This window comes from Poecilia latipinna, unplaced genomic scaffold, assembly GCF_001443285.1.
Source record: "Poecilia latipinna isolate Pla-1442-1.1 unplaced genomic scaffold, P_latipinna-1.0 Scaffold271, whole genome shotgun sequence".
NCBI lineage: Eukaryota > Metazoa > Chordata > Actinopteri > Cyprinodontiformes > Poeciliidae > Poecilia > Poecilia latipinna.
Genome location: NW_015112887.1, coordinates 167,237 through 187,962, shown reverse-complemented (window position 1 = coordinate 187,962; position 20,726 = coordinate 167,237). Strand labels below are relative to the sequence as shown.

General features: G+C 39.5%; 1 protein-coding gene across 4 annotated transcripts in view; it reads left to right on the top strand.

The window, feature by feature from the left end:
* The window catches only part of fgd (faciogenital dysplasia), a 73,144-nt gene that overhangs the window by 44,297 nt on the left and 8,121 nt on the right, over window positions 1-20,726 (top strand). For all 4 annotated transcript variants that reach the window (XM_015033542.1, XM_015033541.1, XM_015033540.1 and 1 more), the window contains exons 2-15: window positions 3,307-3,477; window positions 6,715-6,916; window positions 8,175-8,790; window positions 10,338-10,427; window positions 13,476-13,612; window positions 13,751-13,907; window positions 14,471-14,609; window positions 16,964-17,022; window positions 17,511-17,657; window positions 17,757-17,849; window positions 17,954-18,033; window positions 19,432-19,462; window positions 19,953-20,057; window positions 20,506-20,547. In XM_015033542.1, the coding sequence (XP_014889028.1) occupies window positions 3,307-3,477; window positions 6,715-6,916; window positions 8,175-8,790; window positions 10,338-10,427; window positions 13,476-13,612; window positions 13,751-13,907; window positions 14,471-14,609; window positions 16,964-17,022; window positions 17,511-17,657; window positions 17,757-17,849; window positions 17,954-18,033; window positions 19,432-19,462; window positions 19,953-20,057; window positions 20,506-20,547 (2,069 nt within the window). The remainder of the gene's footprint in view (window positions 1-3,306; window positions 3,478-6,714; window positions 6,917-8,174; window positions 8,791-10,337; window positions 10,428-13,475; window positions 13,613-13,750; window positions 13,908-14,470; window positions 14,610-16,963; window positions 17,023-17,510; window positions 17,658-17,756; window positions 17,850-17,953; window positions 18,034-19,431; window positions 19,463-19,952; window positions 20,058-20,505; window positions 20,548-20,726) is intronic.

The window sequence follows — 20,726 nt, the reverse complement described above, 5'->3', positions numbered from 1 at the left end:
TTTTTTTTTTTTTTTGCTTTGTTAGATTTTCCTATTAAAAAGCACGAGAATCAGCTGCCTTCCTCTCTGCTGTGTCATCAAGTTGCTGCTCGACTTGAGGGCCAGGTTGAGCTCTCAGGTAACCATGGCTACACCGTGTTTCCATAGGTAACAGCTCTTGTGCCTCCCTCTGCCAAGGCTGTTTGCTTTTCCCAGGAGAGACCTCAACCAGTCTTGGGTCTGGGAGTTCTTGACGATCCACTCATTTGCCTGCTGGACATTTTCGTCCCCTTCATCACAGGTTGAGCATTTCCTGTCTTGCCTTCTCGAGTCATCTCTGATTACCTCGCTGATTTGGTGAGCCTCTCCTTGGAGAATGCTTTTTTTTTTCCTTTTCTTTTCCTCCTTCCTGTGTAAAACGCAGAGCCTTGAAGAGCTGCTTTTTTTCCCCTCTGCCGACTGCCACACGGGGCGGGAAGCGTAACAGGACTCATTACCGATTTAATTTTTTTTTCTGCTTCCACCGCCTGCAGCACAGCTTCCAAACACCAAATTAGATGTGCCAGGACTCTTGTAAGGTGCTTGGGGTAATTTTGGGTTAAAATTCATTTGAGAAAGAACCGCTGTGACACTGTGTCACTGGGGTAAATTCAAATCTGAGGAAAATAACCAACCAAGAAATTAGATGCAACACAAACAAAGTCTTCTCTCTTGCTGCTTTTGAAGCCAATCCACAGACCTTGCATGTAATAAGTTTTAACATTAGAAACAAAACATCTACAAAAACACATCTACAGAAAAAAAAACATCTACAGTTTTTTTTTTTTAACCAGTTAACTTAAATTTTTGCCAAACGCAAAATAGAACAAAAAACTGAGCTGTAGATGTTAAAGATATATCAGCAAACTCCTTTCCTTCCTGTTTTTTCTTTAGTTGATCCTAAATACCGTGCTGGGTATATTTATGGTTAAAGAAATGTAAGAAAATCCTTCAAATAAATTCATATTGTATTGCATTTTGCACATTTTAGAAAAATCCAAGCTTAACTTTATTATTTTTATTCAGTGGAAGGAATAACAGCTGCCATTATTTTTAGAACCTATTTGTTGCTATTAATACAACCCTCTTCTGCCAATAAATAAGCATTTAGTCTTATTGTAGATCTCACGTTTTCTAAGGTTAAGTGGGATTTTGGTTCTGGTGAACTACTGGCTACACATTTTGGATCTTAATCTCATTAGAAAATGGTAACTAAAGTCCACCTCATTGATATTTTAAATGTTGTTTCAAAAGGCTCATGACGCTCTCCGCTCTAATAATGTTTCCAGGACTTTTAGGAGAAAAACAGATCCACAGCATCAGAGATCCTGCAGTGTGCTTTACCATCCATAGTTTTTATCCATACCCCCAAAAAAAGCTCAATTCTTATCTCATCTGATGATATCTCATTGTTTTGGTTAAAAATGGCTGTGTTAGTCTACTTTTGTGATGGTAGGACAGAAAAACCTCAGGTTACTTTGGAGCTAACACTCTTTGCTGCAGTCCTTCAACAGTAAGCTTTAGAGATTTTTTTATATATACCTCCTTTTCAAATCTCCTCACACTGCATGGTATAATACATTCCAGCCTTGTTTTTTTTTTTTTTTTTTGTGGTTTATTTTTTTACTGTTGTAGTTGTAAATGTTTTAATTATTGCCGGCAAGTTTAAGCAGTTTTACTGCATCCATTTCCTGACCTGCAAAGTTCAACACACATTTACCTTCTTTGAATGTCATCTTCTCTTGTCTAGCAGGATATTATCTCTCCCCTTGATGTCCCACATTAAATTCTGGGGGGGGGTTATGAGCAAATTATGAGTTTTTACATCTGTTGCAGATGGAGATGCACTGATCAGTTTTTAAATCAATGACAGATTTGTGATTTCAAGATGACCGACATGTTTTTCTCAGCTACTTCAGGTTAACCGTTTTGCCATCTGATTCGTTTTAGTTCCGATTCAATTTAAATGAAGGCGATGAAAGCCAGGCTCGTTTAGCCTGAGCAACTTTTACATCCACAGATTAAATGGACATTATCTTTTCAAGAAAACTCTGCTCTAGGTATAACTGATACAAATACATCAGTTTAAGCTTGTTTTATTTTAAAAATTTATTGCACTAAACTCTGACCATAAATGGAAAAAGGGCTGCAATCTTCTTGACTGAAGCAGAAGTTTAAAATCCAACAGAGAGTGAAGGGGTTGCAAGATTATCCCTATTTGTGCATCAAAGCATTTTGTCCCCAAATTATCTGATTTTCACTAAACTCAAAACATTAAAACTGCATCCAAGAACAAGATGTTTTTTATTAATGTGCAGATTGAGTTCAGTTTCGATGCATTTAATAAACAAAATAACATACAAGTCAGATCAAAAGCTGAGTGATTTGTACATCACTAGTGACAAAGAATACAAGGTTTCCTTTTACCACATCTTTTACAGATTTTCTGTCGTTAGCATGCAGGCTCAGGAAGACATTCTCTGCCAACTCCAGTTATTGGAGCATTTTCTTTTTCTTCTGCAAATTAGACTATGTTGGAAAACTCCAGTTGTTGGATCGACCTACTTGTCATGTTGATTGCAGATGCAAAATAGGTTTAAATATCGCCTTTGGAACTAGTTTTAACTTGGTTTTTTTCTTTATGTCCAATGTGAAAAATTTGTACTTCATAGTCACTTATCTGTTTAGGCAGAATCTGGCTACAAAGACACCAGAGTTTCATAAAGTCCAAAAAAATTATATATTTCTAAAAAAAAAAAAATCATTTTTTTTTATTTTTTGCAATATCCGTTAAGGCACATCAAGCTCTTATAGTTCATAAAAAATATTATATATAAATTGTGTGAAATAAAATTGCATTTTACCTTTGCCTCAAAGAGGAAGTCAGTTGACTGGAATATCTTGCATCTTTATTTTTATGTTGGTGGGGGGGAAAAAACCAAAAGGGCATTCTTCTGTTCTGTTTATGTAACTCACACATAGAAACACACAATCTATTTGTAGAAGACGTTCAGAGTAGGTCAGATGTAATGAATCAGATTCAGGCCACAAAGACTGACAGAAGCCCGTGGCTCTTCCCTGCAGGACTGATGCTCTCGGGCTCCTCTTCTCCATATCTGATCTCAGAGCGACTTCCCAAAGCACACACTGCCATGAAGGTCATTCGCTGACACCGCTGCGTTTCTGTGGCAGCAGGATTATAGAGGGACAGAGACGTGTTTTTCAGTGGAACCTTGTTAGGAGTGATCGATATCTAATATTGCGGGCTATTTGTTTTCCTGTCTGCAGATCTGCCGGCCTCCTCCCTGCAGTACTCGTGTGGATCAGTGGACTACCTGTGTTCTCCACGGCTGGCAAAGAAAGGCCCAACCACCAGACCATGTCACGACAAGCCCGCCATCAAGCCGCGGCCCCAGACCTCCACCTTACCCAGACCGCCGACTGCTCAAAAACCTCAAGGTAAAAATCCCCTTTGGCACGGTGTTGGCCCCTGTCGTCGTAATTGAAGGGTATCCTCAGGACCGGACCCCATGCTATTAACCTGTCATTGCTTCTGTGCCGACAAACCTCCTTTCTCTGTGCGGCCTCACTCTGCCACTCACGCACTCACGCCGTTTTAATAGGTCGCTGCTGGTGGAAAAGGAGGCCAGCGGTTCCCAAGTGTTTGTGTTTTGGTTTCATTTGAAGAATGAAAAATATGAACAACATGCGCTAAGTTTAGAGGGCGTCTGAGGAGCAGTGCTGGGACACCACAGACTTGTCCCCGATTTTTAAAAGGCTTCGTATGCCGAGAGAGGGGGCGGGATAAATCCCTGCTAACTGTACATAGCTCATCATCAAAGTGGTGATGACTTTAAAGCAAAATCTGTCTTTGGAAATGTTCTAAAGCTGAAAAGCCTTTTGGGAAGATTAATATATAATGATAGTGCATTTATGTGTGTTAGTGGGTAAAATAATTTGACAAGATTCAAAGAATCTGGGTGCAAATCATGTTTATTTGAAATAAAATTAAAGCCTTGATCCTTCAGAGAACTCAACATAACAAAGAATAGTAAATTGGTGTCACACTTTTTGTATTTTGAAGTAGGAACTAGAACTGGAACAGATATCTGAATATTTCCGATACTTTTTACTCCTATAATTTTTAGGGGAATATTTTTAAACAAACTTTTTCAGCTCTTCATGGCAAAGCATTGAAATGTAAAGTAACTGCCAAAAGAGCTAAAACTTGCAAATTAGATGGTCTCGTAATGTAAATTACTAAAAATCTGCTTAAAAAAAGATGTAGACACATGGAAAAAATGGAAAAAATAGGAGACCTGAAATAGATTACGCTCTAAAGTGCAACAGGATTAAAAAGCCTGATTTTAGTAACCAGAGTCTATAAATATGCTCTTTTTCCAAAATTAAAGAGAATGCAGTAAAGATTTGGAAATGTTTTAAATTGTTTTTGTTGTTGAACAACAAGTTACTGTGGCACAATTTAAAATCCTCTGTGTGGATATGTGTGCTTGCATGTACACAACTCTCTACATGTACTCTACACAAAATGAAAAGGAAACCAAGTCTTGTTTTGTCAACAGTGATTAGGTGTGGGCTGACTGTCTGGTTGATATCCTTCTGTAGAATCGCCACGGTTTCATTGTAGTAACAAAACTGTAAATGGCAATGTGTAACATGATCAAATAAGTAAGTATTATTCTAATGCCACTGGTGTTGACACAAATTCTTCCTTTTGGACATGTTTCATGGTCTGATGGAACATAAAGACCTGGAAATAAATATCTGCTCTTTGCAAGATGCTAGATAAAGCTGCATAATCTGATATGAATTTCCACAGCAGTCTATTGCAGAAAACCAAGCTTTGAAAAAGCACACTGAGGAAAAACAGCTGCTAGTTTTGTTTTGCGTGTATTTGAGCTGATGACATCACCAATCAGTTTGCATTAGTAAAAGCCTCTAAAAGAAGAAATTGATGGAAGTTGTTTGAATAAATATATATTTTTTAAAAACAAGACGGATAGAAATGGATAAAAAGAATTAAAATAACTCTGACCTGTTGCCTCATGTGTCGTCGCAAGAGATCAGTGCACAGGGAAATCTTGTTTTTGTGTTTTATCTTGACTACAATGTGAAACAAATAAAAACTGAACACAAAATGTGTTGAATGTTATTGATTTTACTGGAAAGTCTGGCTAATGGCTTTCAAAGTTTGGTTTGTTGGAGAAATTAGGAGCTTTTGACCTCTAAAAGATATAGGATTTAGTGTTGAATGGTTTTTGGTTTATAATCATTACATCCGCACACTGAGTAGACTTTTCATAAACTAATACAAAACTGTATGGAGAAAAGCTGCCACCATCCAGTTTGTCACAAACGAACCACCTGGCTGGATGATAAAAATAGGGTTTACTATTTTGTTCTGACATGAGAGGAAAAAATGGGAGTGAAGCTCCTTCCTGGGATGGAATTATGAGTAAATTTTGGAAACAGGCTTTTTGTTTGAACACACATCTGCGAGTGAGTCAGTATAGGTTTGGCAGGAAGGAAGGGTCTATTTTCTTTTTAGATCCAAAATAAGGTCGGTAGCCACTCCCCTAAAAGGAGACCTATAGTTAAATATCTTCTATATATTCTGTTTATTTCTTCGTGGAAAGTTTCCATTATTTTAGTGTTTTGGTGCTACAGCTGTATTTACTCCACATCTTTTCCTGTTCTTCCTGTTAGACTGATACTGCGTTCATTTATGCAGCCATTAATTTGCTTCGTGAAAACTTAGTAATGACTATTCATCGTGATCTAAAATTAACTTCCTTTTAAGACTTTGTGATGATCCATTTAAAATTTGACATCTAAAATGTATAATTTTGGTATTTAGTCAAAAATACTGGATTAAAATATATTTACCTTCAATTTCAGTTAAAGCCACTAGCCGGACATTTCTCTGATATTTGTCTCCTGTAGAACATGTCATATCGAGTCATTTTGTTTGTCTCAAATACACACAAAGCAGGATCTGCTCTTTTGTTTTTGTTTTTCAACCTGCTTTTGGAAATTATTTGCATTTTGTAGAATCCTCCTACATTTGTCAGTGTAAAAAGTCAGAGGCTCTGTTTGGACATTTGAATGCAGGTGTGAAGCAAAGTTCTCCCTCTGTGTCTAGCTTCATCAGACTGAAACATGCACCCAGAGGAAGTGCTCACTTGAACGACTGTGACATTAAACTTTATTTCCTGCTTTCAAACAAATCGGTTTCCTAAAGTTAAATACATGCAAATATAAAGACTCAGATCAAAATGATAAACCAGTAATGTGCATACATGCATGAAACAGTTTTGGTTTCAAGACTATAGTTTTTTTCTTTTTTTTTTTTGTTTTTTTTTGTCTGGAAGTGTTGTAGCTTACACACGCAGAAACACATAGCTGTCAGCATCCTGTTCTGAAATAAGGAAGTAGTCCGAAAGCTGTCGCAGATGGTTGATGTTACTCTGCCTTGCCGCTACGGTTCCTTTCAGTTTTTAAAAGTTTGCTCTCTCGAAGCCTCAGGACGGAGCAACCGAGGCTTTTGACTCAGCCATGGAGATTCTCTCTCTGGGATTTATCCGTGTCACCTGATCGTTTCGCTTTATGCCAGCAGCCTCATGCGTCTCCTCCTGTTCTGATGCTCTCGTATTGTCTGGATTTATGCATGTGCAGTGCCCCCTAAACCTGCGCACCTGCTCGCCCTTGGCCAAGACAAGAAACCTAAGAGGATCCCCCCGGCGCCCTCCAGACCTCTGCCGGCGCCCCCTCCTCCTCCTAAGCCAAAGCCTTGCCTGAGCCCTACTGGCCAGGGAGCACAGCCGCAGAAAGAGCCTCAGAAGGTTGGACAGCTCATCGAGAGGTTTAATAACTCCAGGTAAGAGGCTGTGAGGAAACTCTCGGTTCATTTATCAAAGTCATAATTTGCACTTTTTAGTGGTTCCATACTCCCTACCCTTGAATCTTCTCAGATTCTGTCATGTTACAACCACAAACTTTAGTATATTTATTTAGATTTTTTTTTTTTTGCAACACACAATGTTCCGTGTAATTTTGAAGTTTAGAAAAAGTGACACTTGGTTTATTTATTTATTTATTTATTTATTTATTTATTTATGTTTCAATTGATGCTGTGAAAAACCCAGAAGCTGCAGGTCTTGTGGGGTTTTGTCTCTACCAGCTTTGCACATCTTGTCATCTACATTTTTCCTCATTCTTTGCACAACACCTTAACCTCAGAGATATTTGATGCAACAAGTCTTCCCATGTATTCTGGGTTGGTTTTTGCTCAAGCTTTGACTTTGTCATTTTGTGCTTTTCTCAAAACAACTCCACTGTGGTCGTTTCCTGTCTGTGGGTAAACCAGCCCCAGTCTCAGGTTTTCTTCTAACAGAAGCCTCCATCCATGCTCGCATAAACTCCTATTAAGTTTCTTGTCCCTTGGGAAGAAATCCATGTCCATAGCATGGTGTTGCCGCCGCCATGTTTTAACATGCGGGTTGTGGGTTCAGAATGATGTGCTTTAACTCACAGAATTGGCCAAAAATATTCGTCTTGGTCTCTTCTGACCACAGCAGCTTATTTTACCTGCTTAGTTTGTCCTTTATATGACATCTGACAAACCACACAATGTAGGACTTACAGCTTTCTTTCAACAATGACTTTTCTCTCGTCAATCTTCGATAAACATAACTGTTCCTTGGTCTTCATGATGCACTTTGGGGTACAGCAAGCCTCTGATTTCACAGATTAGCTGGATTCATACTGATATTATAGCACAAAGCTGGATTCTATCCAACAAGTTGCCCTGGGTTTTAGTTAGGTTGGATCAGAATAAAAGGGACCGAATACAAATGCAAGTTACGATTTTTAGATTTTTATTTTGAAAACATTCTAAGCCGTGAATAATTTTCCTTCCACTTCAAAATTATATCCCTTTTTGTGTTGATCTGTCATATAAAATCATCATAAAATACCATAAAGTTTGTAAAAAGATCCAATGTAAACATGTTAAGGGGGTATGGATACTTTTTTTCAAGGCATTTTACAAATGTGCTGGATAAACATAACAGATTTCTTCTTCCAGGCTTCCAGTTAGTCATTAATTAGTGATTAATAATATCTTTCTGTCCCAGGGTCCCCATCCTGGGGGTGCTCCCACGGTCGCAGCTGCATCTTTGTCTGAGAATGGACACTGCGTCTGACCTCCCTCCATCCTGCAGCGCGGACGCCTCAGCGAAGGTCGCGGGAGACTCCTCCTCCGTGGACAAATTTGCACTAAGCCCCTCCGAACGAACTGACGGCGTGTCCGAACTTTCCCGTATCGCCGCAATGCACATCGACGGCTCGGACGACGGCGTGCTGGACGACTGCGTGGAGCATGACATCGCGCAGAGGGTGGGCTGCATCAGCGACGCGGACCACGAACAGAGCTCTTCCCATAAACTTACGGACAATACCGACTCCTCGCAGCAAAACGGAAAGATCCCCAACCGGGACAGCGGCATCGACAGCCCGTCTTGTGCCACCGAAGGGGAGGCGTTCCCCAACGAGGACGCCATCGACGAGGAGGATCATTACGACAGCGTCACCGAAACGGAAAGTGTGTCCTGCTGTGTTACGCTGGACAATAAGAGGGACTCGACGCAGGACGAGGACAGTGACTTGGACGAGGGGAGCAGCGGGGAGATCCCGTCTCTCACAGACACGCAGACCGGGTATCTGACAGATGCGCACTCAGACACACATAAAGTGAGTACCATGCATGCCTGTCTCCTGCAAAACTTTCTCATTAATCCAATTCAAAGCTTTCATCTCTAGCAGTCTGTTTAATTTTCATTTCTTGAGGTAATTTCTCTGGATCTTTCAGCAGGTGAAAAACTTCATCTCAGAGGGCCTTTTATGTCACGGAAAAAACAGCCTGTGTCTATTATTACCCCGGATGGGGTGAATGGTTTCAAAGAGTTCTTGTACATGAAACCTTAGACACTCTAATAGCCTGAGTTTAATCGGCACAAGTGACTGACTCCTATCTGACTCCTATCTCAAAGCAGCTCTTCCCATACATAAAAGGGTAAATACCTGCCCGAGAGCTGTAACAGGAGCTGGAGTGGATCGCTCAATCAAAGTCCACTGCCTGAGGTTTTCCCACAGCTGGACTAAGATTTCAGCTGGGCTATTGATTGTAAACAGCACCTGTACTTGAAGCTGTGTGCATGCATTTCCCTCTGAGACAGACTGTCCTGTAAGTACCCTGAAGTTTCTGATTTCAGAGGATCAAATGGGGACCAGTCCAGTACAGTCCAGAGAGATTAAAACGTGTGCAAAGAAAAGCTTTGTGCCAACACAAAATGTTTCTCTCACAGATGACTTCTGTCTGTATAGAACACACCCAGACTTCTCATAACTGTCACATGAAAGCCAGCGCGTGCAGCCGCTGCCGTCTGTCCACACCCTGAGCGTTTCAGGAGGAAAAAGGCACCGCTGCTCTTCAGTGCTTCCTGATCCCAACACTGCTGTGCAGAGGAAGGGTGTGCAGATACATGTTGCTGCTCTGTGTGTGTGTGTGTGTGTGTGAACCCAACATTGCAGCTGACATGTTGATGGGTGCATAATGATGGCCTTGTCACAGAGGATGTGGGTTTTTCAGTGATGCACGCTGCAGGAGGGACGACTGAAAACAACTTCTGCTGACTTTGTGTGGCCTCCGCTTACGAACAATGAATGTGCTGCATTTCGTTTTCATCAGAACAACGATCGTTGTGAGGCTCGAGGTGATTTTTTGTGTTCCCTTTAAGTACCCGGGAACGTCAAAATCTTGCTGTAGTTATCTGGAATAAATCTGTTGTGAAACCCGCATTGTTGCATCAGACTCGATCCGCCGTGACTTCAGTGCGTGTTCAGCCGGCGAAGCCAGAATACGTTTAGTCTGCAGCCTCGTTTTATTTAAGTTTACTCAAACATCTTTCGGTTTCTTGGACTGTTTCAAAAAGTCACTGAAAGAGTCAAAAGAAAGAGGAATGATGTTTCTGATTTTCACTGAAGCAGCCAATAAACACATCCTGTTGGTTTCAATTGTTAAGTTTACAATAATCTACTGCAATACTGTCGCATCCTTTTAAGAGCTGATTGGCATTTTTCTTTTTTTTTTTTTCTCTGAATGAACTAAAATATGCATCTTAATCATTTCCTTATTTAAAGTTCAAATCAGTTTGATCTGGCATCTAAGAAAGAAGCTTTGTAAAAAAAAAAAAAAATATCGGTTTGTTAATCTTTTCGTGTTTATCTGATTTCCTCAGTGCTCGGAGGCTCAGAAGCTCCTCAACATCGCCAAAGAGCTCCTCCACACTGAAGAGGCCTATGTGAAAAGACTCAACCTCCTCGACCAGGTAACACACACCAGCCGGCTTTCTCTTTCTGGTGATGGTTAGATGTGAGCTGGATTTAAGCTTTCACCGTGATCTAACTCCATCAGGCTAGGTTACTGGAAGCAGTGCAAGATTAATCTTGAGAACATTTTTGCGTGTATGTGAGTTATATTTAAATGTAAAAAAAATAAATAAACAAAAAATCAGCTTTGTGGCCCGAGTGTGAACTTTTGCTTGGTATACTATATATAGTCTTCAACTGCTCTGCATCTGCTTTGGTCGTTTTGCATATTAATCCAGTGTGGTGGTTAAAAATAAACCCAATCGCCGTTCACTCATGGAAATGACTACTTCATTATTTGCTTCATGCAGAATATTCAGCTGAGTCTTTGGTCTGTTAGGGTTTTGTTGCGTTGTGATGAGAATCCTCTGCCAGTGGTTGACTTGTCTTCCTCTTCGCTCAGCTCATGTGGTGCAGCAGATAAACAGCTGCCCTATCGCAGAGTAGCGTTGGTTTATTTGTTTCCCAAGGGCAGAAAAGCCTCATAGTTTGCTTCCTGTTATTGTTCTTGCTACATCAGTGCCCGTTTCTATGGTTACTGTAAAGCCCACCTGTGGTTGGGGCTGGTACGGAGGTGAAACTGGATGTAGGTAACGAGAGGAATATGTCACATGAGTTATGACAAAAGTTTTATGTGCGATTGTAAATTTTTGACCTTGCGTCTTCCTCGCTGTAATATATTGAAATGTTCCAGGCACATCAAGCAGATTATAATGAGAGCCACATTATACTTTCTTGAAGTTCTGCTTTTGTGCATGCTGTACAGAACCAGTTTGCACGCAAGCAGAAGTGGAATTTCGCCTTTTTGAAAATATTTTACATCAACTGTTAAAGAAGCAAATCAGTGAATCCTTCATTTGTTGCTTCACCCGTTACAGCTACCGGCACTCCTGATAAAGATGTGTTTCTCATAGTCACTCTTCAAAATGAGAAAGACAACAGAACATGCCATTCAAGTAAGGCAAACATGTGTCTGTCTTGTCAAGTCAGGAGATTGCAGTTGGTTCAAATGGCCCAACTACTTCCTCAGCGGGTCATAATGTTGTGCAGATGCCTGCTAATGAACCATCATTTGCTGCAGCTGTGTTGAAACAGAAAAAATTAAAACCTGGAGGCTATTGGCCCCTTCAGGGCTGACTTTGGGCACCACTGATCTGGAGATTGTGCAAAGGAAAATCCTCTTTCTGTTTGCTCCAACCTTGTAAAATGTTATAGGAGAACACTAAGTGCTTTTCCTTTGGCTGACAGAGGGTTGTGCAAAATAGTAGCAGTAAATGTACCAGCAAGTGTGGCACCAGTAATTTTCTTTGACAATTACAAGTTTGATTTTTTTTTTGTTTGTTTGTTTCAGTGAGAGCTTTTGCAACTGCATTAAAACAGGAATTTAACTTTTTTCTTTTTCAACGTGTTTTTTTTTTTCCCTACTAAAGGTACAGTATAATGGGGAAAGGACTGCTGTGAAAGTTGGTTTTCAACCAAGCATCAGTTTAATGTAACCTTTTCTACTCACATTTTAGACTTTTCCCCTCCCCCCTCCTCAAAAAAAAAAATTCACAGCCACTTTGTTGTATCCAGTGATTCAAAGTTTAACTTAAATTAGAAGAAAGGACGTTTGGAAGAAATTAAACGGCTGCAACAGAAGCCAGAATATCCTGATAACTGGTCTGTGATATGGCTTAAGATCCTTAAACATTTCCACAAATAACGGGGGGCTGAGAAAACGACTCGATGCAGCTTAATTGTGCCCTCCTAAAAGCTGGGTTGTTTCAAATTGAGCCATGTCTACGGTGCAGCTATCAGTAACAATCAAACACAGCGGTGTTGTGCAGCCAATAAATGAGACCTTGCAGAACAGAGTGTAATGTTTCATTTTTAGCAGCTGGTATTTGAAACGATAATAATGGACTTGTCTTCATCACCTGTGTGTTACAGAAGCTTTTTCAGATCCCATGACTCATTCTGGGTAATTTAGAGAGATGTAACAATGTGTATGGGAGTTTTAATGTTTTTTACAGCTTCCATTTATGTACAAATGTTCCATCAACTTTCAGTTTTGTACGTACCAATGAAATGCGCTGCTTTACATTTACCTCGGAAGTCTGAACTGGGGGTTGAGAACGATGTGGCAACTGATTGCAATACAGTGACACCCAACCGTTGCTTGTACCACTTCTTACAAACATTATTTTGAAGTTGTATTTTCTGCATGCAAACAACACCTTTAATTTGTTCAGTTTAGATTTACAAGCGCTAAATGTAACTTTGACTTCAGACGAGCGTGTCGCCCAACGTGTTTCCACTGCAGCAGCTGCTGTCGATGCCGGGAGCGGCCATATTGGATATCAAAGTCGGTGTTAGAAAATTTCTCTGACTTTCTGAGTGGGAAGTCTGGCTTCGGGAAATCGTTTCAGTAGAATTTTACGACTCGGAAGTCAAAGCTGCCAAATTCCGACTATAAATGAAATGCATCGTTACTATCATTTATTTACAGTTTATGGGTTTTGTCTGCTTTTGCTACAGAAAATTATGACGTTTATGTTTTTTTTGGTAAAGGCTTTGCCCTAAAAAGTTATGGGGTTAATGGCGTTGTGGTCAACATAATCTGTCTGAAAAAGGCTTGTCGCCAAAGTTAACCAAGTTGGGGTCTATTTGAAGAATTGAAATTATTTCATTGTGTTGTTTACACAAGTATCTAATTTAATATATTTAGATAACTCTGAGTACATACTTTCAGTAGAACAATGTCTCAAAGTGAAAAGGACATTTTTTTCAACATTTCAGTAACCATTCCCTCAGCCACTTCGACCCAAAGTGATGTGTTAAAAAGGTGTAATATAAATTTGCATTATTTTGAATAATCTCTCAAAATTCAACAGATTATTTCTAACCAACCAGCATGAAACATTTCCCGTTTGGGTTAACGGATCTGAACCTTCAATTATTTGATATGATTTTGATTTTCACCAGGGTGTGTTTTTTTTTTTTTGTTTGTTTGTTTTTTTCTGCAGGTATTTTGCACTAAGCTCACCGAGGCTTCAATCCCTCAGGACGTCATTACAGGGATCTTCTCCAACATTTCCTCCATCTACTTATTCCACGATCAGTTCCTGCTCCCGGAGCTCAAGACGAGGATTACTGGAGAATGGTGAGGAGTAAACACGCCATCCGAATATTCTTAGCATGATGACGTGTGGCTGTTTTTCTTCAGGAGAGAAGGGCAATCTGGTCAGAGTTCATGGAGGACGAAGGAAGCTTTTCAGTGACACCTCTGTTTTTGCTCCAGGGAATCAAACCCTCGCATTGGAGACATCCTCCAGAAACTGGCTCCTTTTATGAAGATGTACGGAGAATATGTGAAGAACTTTGACCGATCCATGGACCTGGTCAACACCTGGACCCAGAGGTCATCTCAGTTCAAGAGTGTTGTCCAGAACATACAGGTTTGTTTCTGTGGTTCAACGTGTAGCTTGATGACGATGAAACGCTGGTTCATCCATTTCATCCTGCAACCTTTTTTGCTTTTGTTTGTACTTCACTTGTCAAAAACGTACAATGTACCAGGTTGAAAACCAGTGAAAAAGTGCCAAATGTTCAAATAAAAACCTTCACAAACCCTCCAGAACTGTTTATAAGGATCATTTTAGAAGTCCAGGCTTAAATTATAGACATAAAAAAAGGTTTAAATGAATGACAGTAGGGTCAGGAGAAAAACTAAGTACATACTTTTCTAAGATTTAAGAGGCAACATTATAGCCAATAGGTGTTAAGATGTGTGATTGACTATCACGCATCACCTTCTGTATAAGTAGGAGTTTAGGTTGTTTATCTTTAGAATACAGGTAAGTAGTTGCACAATACCAGAATGGAAAGACATCAGCAATGACTTCAAATGTGAGTTTGGAAAAGTGTGGAAATTTGTGTTTTTTTTCTTTTTTTTTTTTTGTTTGTTTGTTTTGTTTTAAGATTAGGGAACTGAAATCTCAATTTGCACTTGATCCAACAGAAACAGGAGGTGTGCGGGAATCTGACGCTGCAGCATCACATGCTGGAGCCGGTCCAAAGGATTCCTCGCTACGAGCTCCTGCTCAAAGACTACCTGAAGAAGCTGCCCGACGACGCTCTCGACCGCAAAGATGCAGAAAGTAAGACATGATGAAGTTAACACACACACACACACACACACTGCTGTCAGTCACAACTAGTAAACTACAGACTGAAAGGAAACCCTTCAGTTTTTTTTCATTTCTGGGATTTCAGTTTTGAAATCTTTAAACTTTGTATCAACACGCAGACAGGTTCCTTGTGCCTGATTGGTTTATGTAACAAAGTAATAACTGACCAAACGCAGGATTCTCTATGACGCGTACATACAGCTTCAAGGGGTAAATTGTGAACAAATCATTATGCGAGTCTGCTGAAAGCAAAACTGTTGTCTTGCGTCCTGCAAAAGCGGTGAAATAACGTGTTCTACAGGTTTGGTGAAATAAAATGAAAGTGCTTGAACCAGTGCAGAACTCCTTTCTGTTCAATGACAATTAAAAACCAGCGTGTTAACAGCTTGGGTTGTCGCACTCACAATATGTCTCTGAAACATTCATTAATTGTGCTCACTGCGAGGTGGGAAAATGGCAAAATGGAGCCAATCGGAGTTTTATTGTTGCACACATCGTAATTATACTCCCATGCTTAGAAAAGAGCAGAAATACTTCCTCACAGGCGAGTTACGGTTTTCCTGTAGCAATTCACTTTGATGACGAGACAAAAACACACCGAGCAAATTAAGAAACTAAGTAGAACGAGTGTATAGCGATAACAGGGAATACACACTTTTAGAAATCAGCCTCTGGATTGACCCAAAGACAAAGGTAGAGAGCTACTGGAAGAGTACAGAGTCGAGTATTATGTTTCAAACTGCAATAATCTATTTAACTTTTACTGTCGCAGAGAAATGCATCTGATTCAGAAAAGATGTTACTTATTGGTTTGAGTCTGGGAAGATTACAAAAATGTTCTGAAACCTGCATAAGGAACAGTTCAAAGCAACATGAAAACCCAAGGAAACAATTATGAGCTTACCTTCACCTGTCTGTAAATTTTAAGGATTTCTTTTTAAAATTTTAAAAAGAACGATTACAGATTTAATGAGTAAATGTTAACATTTGATACTTTTAAGGGATTGTGAATCAGAACTTGAGGATTTTCAGTGAAACAGTTGTATCCTTCAGAGGGAGAAACACATATTTGTGGTCTGAAGTTCATCTAAACTCAACCTGTCTTAATACCTTTTCCCCTTTAATGATTTGTTTGAACAGTCTTTTTTTTTTCCTGGACTAATACTATAAAGTACTTGAATATTTTTTTTTTTAAATGGGACTTTACAAAGTCAATCCCATATTGATATCTGGACATCGTCCCTCAACAGGTTGCAAAGAGACCAAACACTTTGGTAACCACTAAGATTCTGCCAGAAATGTTAGGCCTCATTTAGTTAATTGGTTTCTTGGTCCTCATCTTACTTAATAAAAGTATTGCCCATATATTTTTTTAAATATATTGGTGATGTTTGCAGTAGTTCCAGAACCTTAACTTTAGTTTGTCTTAAACCAGTTTTATGTCTGTTTGAGATGATTGTCCTACTGGAAACCCGCTTGTGTCAAAGTTGTTAAATTGACTGAAGTTGAAAAATCTAGAGGTCGTCCTCCTGCTTAACTTTTCTATCTCCCTTGTACTATGCTACTTTGTTGATCTTGAAAGCGTCGCATGTAAATTTTACTGAAGGTCGAAGGTGTCAGCGTTGAAATAGACAATTATTTGTTGGTTGTCACCCTGTCTACATATGTTAACATTAAAATCACTTCTCTGTGACTGTGATCTTTCACCGTCTTTCACTTTAGATAATCCAAGACTTTCATGTTTATCCCTAAACCTCCAGGCCATTTTCTTCCCATGTGTGTCACTCAGGATGTTTCTTCAGGATAAAAAATAAAAAAAAAAACTCGATTTATCAAAACTTCTGTATCCAGAACTAAATGTATTACAAATAGCAGAAGTTACAATAAAGCAAACTTTACATATTGCTCATTTGCACAGATGCAGTAGCGTATTTAACCTAATCTTATAAATTCAATCATCCCTGTGTTCATTTACTAAAACCATAGCTGTTTGTTTGGAGTCCCCTGTCCACTCCTACAGAGAAGCAATTCATTCCAGTTGCTCTGGCCTCACACTGCAGCCTGAGTGTCTCTTCTGTTTATGTGAGGTTATGATTAATACACCAGGCCGATGTGCTCACAGTCGTGTTACTCCCTGCTGGCTGGAAGCCTTTCTAAAGCACAATGTTTTATTAGAAATGACCATTAACCTTTTGCAAACAACAAATGTCTGTTTATCTGTGTGACAAGTGGGGAAAAAAAATATTGCTCTGTTTGAATTTCAGTCACATGATCTCGCTCGCCAGTTTTGCACTTTTTAATCACTGTTCATATTTGCACTGCAGAGGCACTGGAGCTGATCTCTACTGCAGCCAACCACTCCAATGCAGCAATCAGGAAAATGGTATGGTCTTAAATTCTTCCTGCACACAAACTAGCTAACTATTTTCATCTCTCTGGTGGTGTCTAGGTTAGCTTTACAAGAACAAGTTACCCAATCAGACACTTACTAATGTTGTCTCCCTGTCAGCGACATTGTGTTAACCCAGACAGGAAGTTGCTGCTTCCTGCCCGATGTGTCATGACTGAGATATCATGGCCGCGTGTTTTCAACACTGGTCCTCTGCTTTCCTTTTCATTTGCCTCTCCATAATACCTGCTTCTCACACATCCTTCAAACGACTTACAAATGCCAGGATGAAGAGGACAAAACTTCTGCTTTCCTACTTTTCATGTGAAACTAAAAAAAAAAAAAAGAGAGAGAGAGAGACGAGCCTGACACAGATCACCACCAGAGGGAGAGCTAAGCTTAGAGCTCCATCTGTCTTCTGACTGGAGAGTGCCTCTGCTCCTCTCATCCTCCTGTTTTCTGTTATTTTTATTTTTGTTCAGGAAAAGATGAACAAGCTGTTGGAGGTCTACGAGAGGCTCGGGGGAGAGGAGGACATAGTAAATCCTGCCAATGAACTCATAAAAGAAGGGCATATTAAAAAGATGTCAGCCAAAAATGGAACAGCACAAGACCGATACCTCTACTTGGTGAGAAGACTGCGTAATTATAGACGCGTCACGCAGGCTCAGAACGGCTCTTAATGTCATATCAGCTCAATAAATGCTTAACATCTTCTTCATTTTCAGTTCAACAACATGGTGCTATACTGCGTCCCTAAACTCAGACTGATGGGGCAGAAGTTCAGTGTCCGAGAGAGGATTGACATTGCAGGAATGGAGGTATAATCCTGTTCTATTTTTTTTTCTGCTTGCATTGTCATGTGTTTAATCCACATTTATTCTGCTTTTTTTTTTTTTTTTGTCTTCTTTTTTTTATATCTCAGGTCCAAGAAAATGTGAAGCAGAACGTTCCTCATACATTTGTTATAATTGGTAAACAACGTTCACTGGAGCTGCAGGCTAGGTAAAGGCAATTAAAATCGACCAATGACCCACACTCGTATGCATTCGGATGTGCAAGTGATTGAGTTCATGTCTGTTTTGGGAATAGGCAAGTATAAGATTATTATGGTGTGACAACGTGGAGTAAAAATGCCACCGTTTCACAGCGTGTGCAGTTTAAACCAAAATGTATTCATGATGTGATTGATTTAATTTAAAAACAGAAAAACAAAATACTGATCACATCTGTACTGTAACCTTTATGCATTGTTTATTTTTAATGACACATTTTTTTAATGCTAAGTGCCTTTTAGTTGTTCTACTGAGGAACTCTGGGAGTCTTGAACATTTTTCATTAACTGTGTGAGTGGACAGACTGTCAGCCCATGTAGCCTGAAGTCGGTTACTGAGGGTAGTCCCTCAACAAATTATACTACTTTTATAAAAGCGATGGGTGGTGCACTTTTAGTTTTCAAGTTAGGAAGCCATAAATATTTCCTAACGACAGTTATTTTTCCTTGTAACACAGGAATGTTACAACTTGACTGAAAATGTGGAGCAAAAGTTTGGGGAGAAAACAGCCCTGCTGTCCTCTGTGCTCCATACATATGACTCCAATCAGTGGTTAATTAGTCTAATTAAAAGACCTCTTGCTGTAGGATTTAAAGGATGGAAAATATGGTAGTTTTCTTCTTAAGCTATTATGGTTGCAGTTTTACTTACAAGTTGTTGTTGTTTTTTTTATTTTTTTCTGAGCATAGCAAAACAATTAAATATTTTTGAATATGTTTTTACGTGTTTTTATTTTCATTTGTACTTGTAATTTTCTCAAGTTTCTGAATTGTTGAAAGAAAACCAAAAGAAGCCATCTTCAAGAGGAAACCTGCTGTTGTCAGATGAAATCCAAATTTAGCTTTTTGACCCACATGCAGAATGCTGTGTGGTGGGAAAACTAATCGGTGCATCATCCTGAACAAACAATCCTCATAGTAAAGAATACATGTCTCCGCTTCATGATGAGATGGAACAAGTGGAAAGATGGTGGTGGTGGCAGCATCATGCTATAGGGATGTTTTTTTTTTTTTTTTTTTCAGCAGGGACAGAAATGAGGACAAATAAAATCTAAAAAGGGTAATATGCTTGGAAAATATTACGAGGCAAGGCCTACTACATATTTAACCTGGTCTCTTCTGTAAGGCGTGCATAAAAATTAGCCTGCATGGCTAAATGTGGCTTATTTACATGACAAACTAATGTACTCTTGCTTACAAATTAAGGTGAAGATAATCTAGTTTTTATAATTTCTTATTTAATTTCATTTAAACAGTTTCACATTTCTGCAATTTGAATTTCTAGTGTGGAGAAAATGTCACATTTTCATCTAAATATTTCATTAATATGAAATGTCTTTGCTCTACAGGACAGCAGAGGAGAAGGAAGATTGGATCCAGGCAAGAATAACACACCCACACACACACATGAGCTCGCCATCTGAGTCCCTGAAGGACAGACGGCACTCCGGTCACTATTTTATCAGGGAATGGAAATAGCATAAATCTTCCTAGATCATTTTTTTCAGTATTTGAGTCTTGCTGAACTATAATAAAATGCTTTTTTACTTATTTATCCCATTACAACAAGGCAGCAATGCATTCTGCTGATTTGACAAGGGACTAATTTTAAACAATGGGCTTTACTGCTGGTATGCAACGACGAGTGAGGAGTGGAAATTGTTATATGGTAGCCTAATCAAGATTGATGACATAGTGGAAGGTAAACAGAAAGCTGCAGTAGTGGGACTGTCATGCATTCAGCCTGAGTTTATCTTCTGAGCCCAGACGGGATCTGAAGATAAGGTCAGAACGGTTTATAATGCTCCAGCCATGTGCTCCAGGTTTTCAATCTTTTTCCTGTCTGTCTCCTCTGCCCTCTCACTCTCAGGTGATCAAGGCCACCATCGAGCGGCACAAACAAAACAGCGAAACGTTCAATAAAGCGTTCAGTAGCTCCTTCTCCCGTGAAGACGACCATGTGCCGGAGTCTCCGGTGAGTGTCGATCTCCCCCCCCCCACCCTCTCTTGATTACTCCATTGTGAAGTCAGAGCGAAGGTCATGATGTCCAGTGAATCATGGCAGACGAATGATCCACCATACGATTTTGTCATAGTCTGGCCTTTGTCTGCCAGAACAGCCCTCCATCTATGGATGTGGGTAGAATCAAACACTCCCAGAAAGAGGCTCTTTATTTCCACATGTAGCGTCTGCGAGTCTCTTCTCCCAGAGATGGCTGATGACCAAATAGGGAAAGCACAAGTCAAAGTTTATACTGAACTGCTATGGATCTTCTTTGACCCACTTTGTGTTGGCCTTAGCTGGAACCGAGCCAAACACTTCCTCCAGATTCCTGAGAGGGGGTTTAGGCTGACACCTAGTGGTAGATGTAGATTACTGCAGGAGGATGACGTCCTTACTGAGTTTTTCAACTTGTCCTCAGGGTCCCAACTCTTTTATGGACTCAGATGGACTTCATGAGAGGGTAAGATGCTGTCATATTCTCTTGCATTTTAACTGTTCAGACATTACTCATGTTTATTTGATTTATCTACTAAATTAAGCTAATCTCACTTTGTACCTGCTGGAACTTAAGAAAATGGAAAAAAAAAAAAAAAAAATATATATATATATATATATATATATATATATATATATATATAT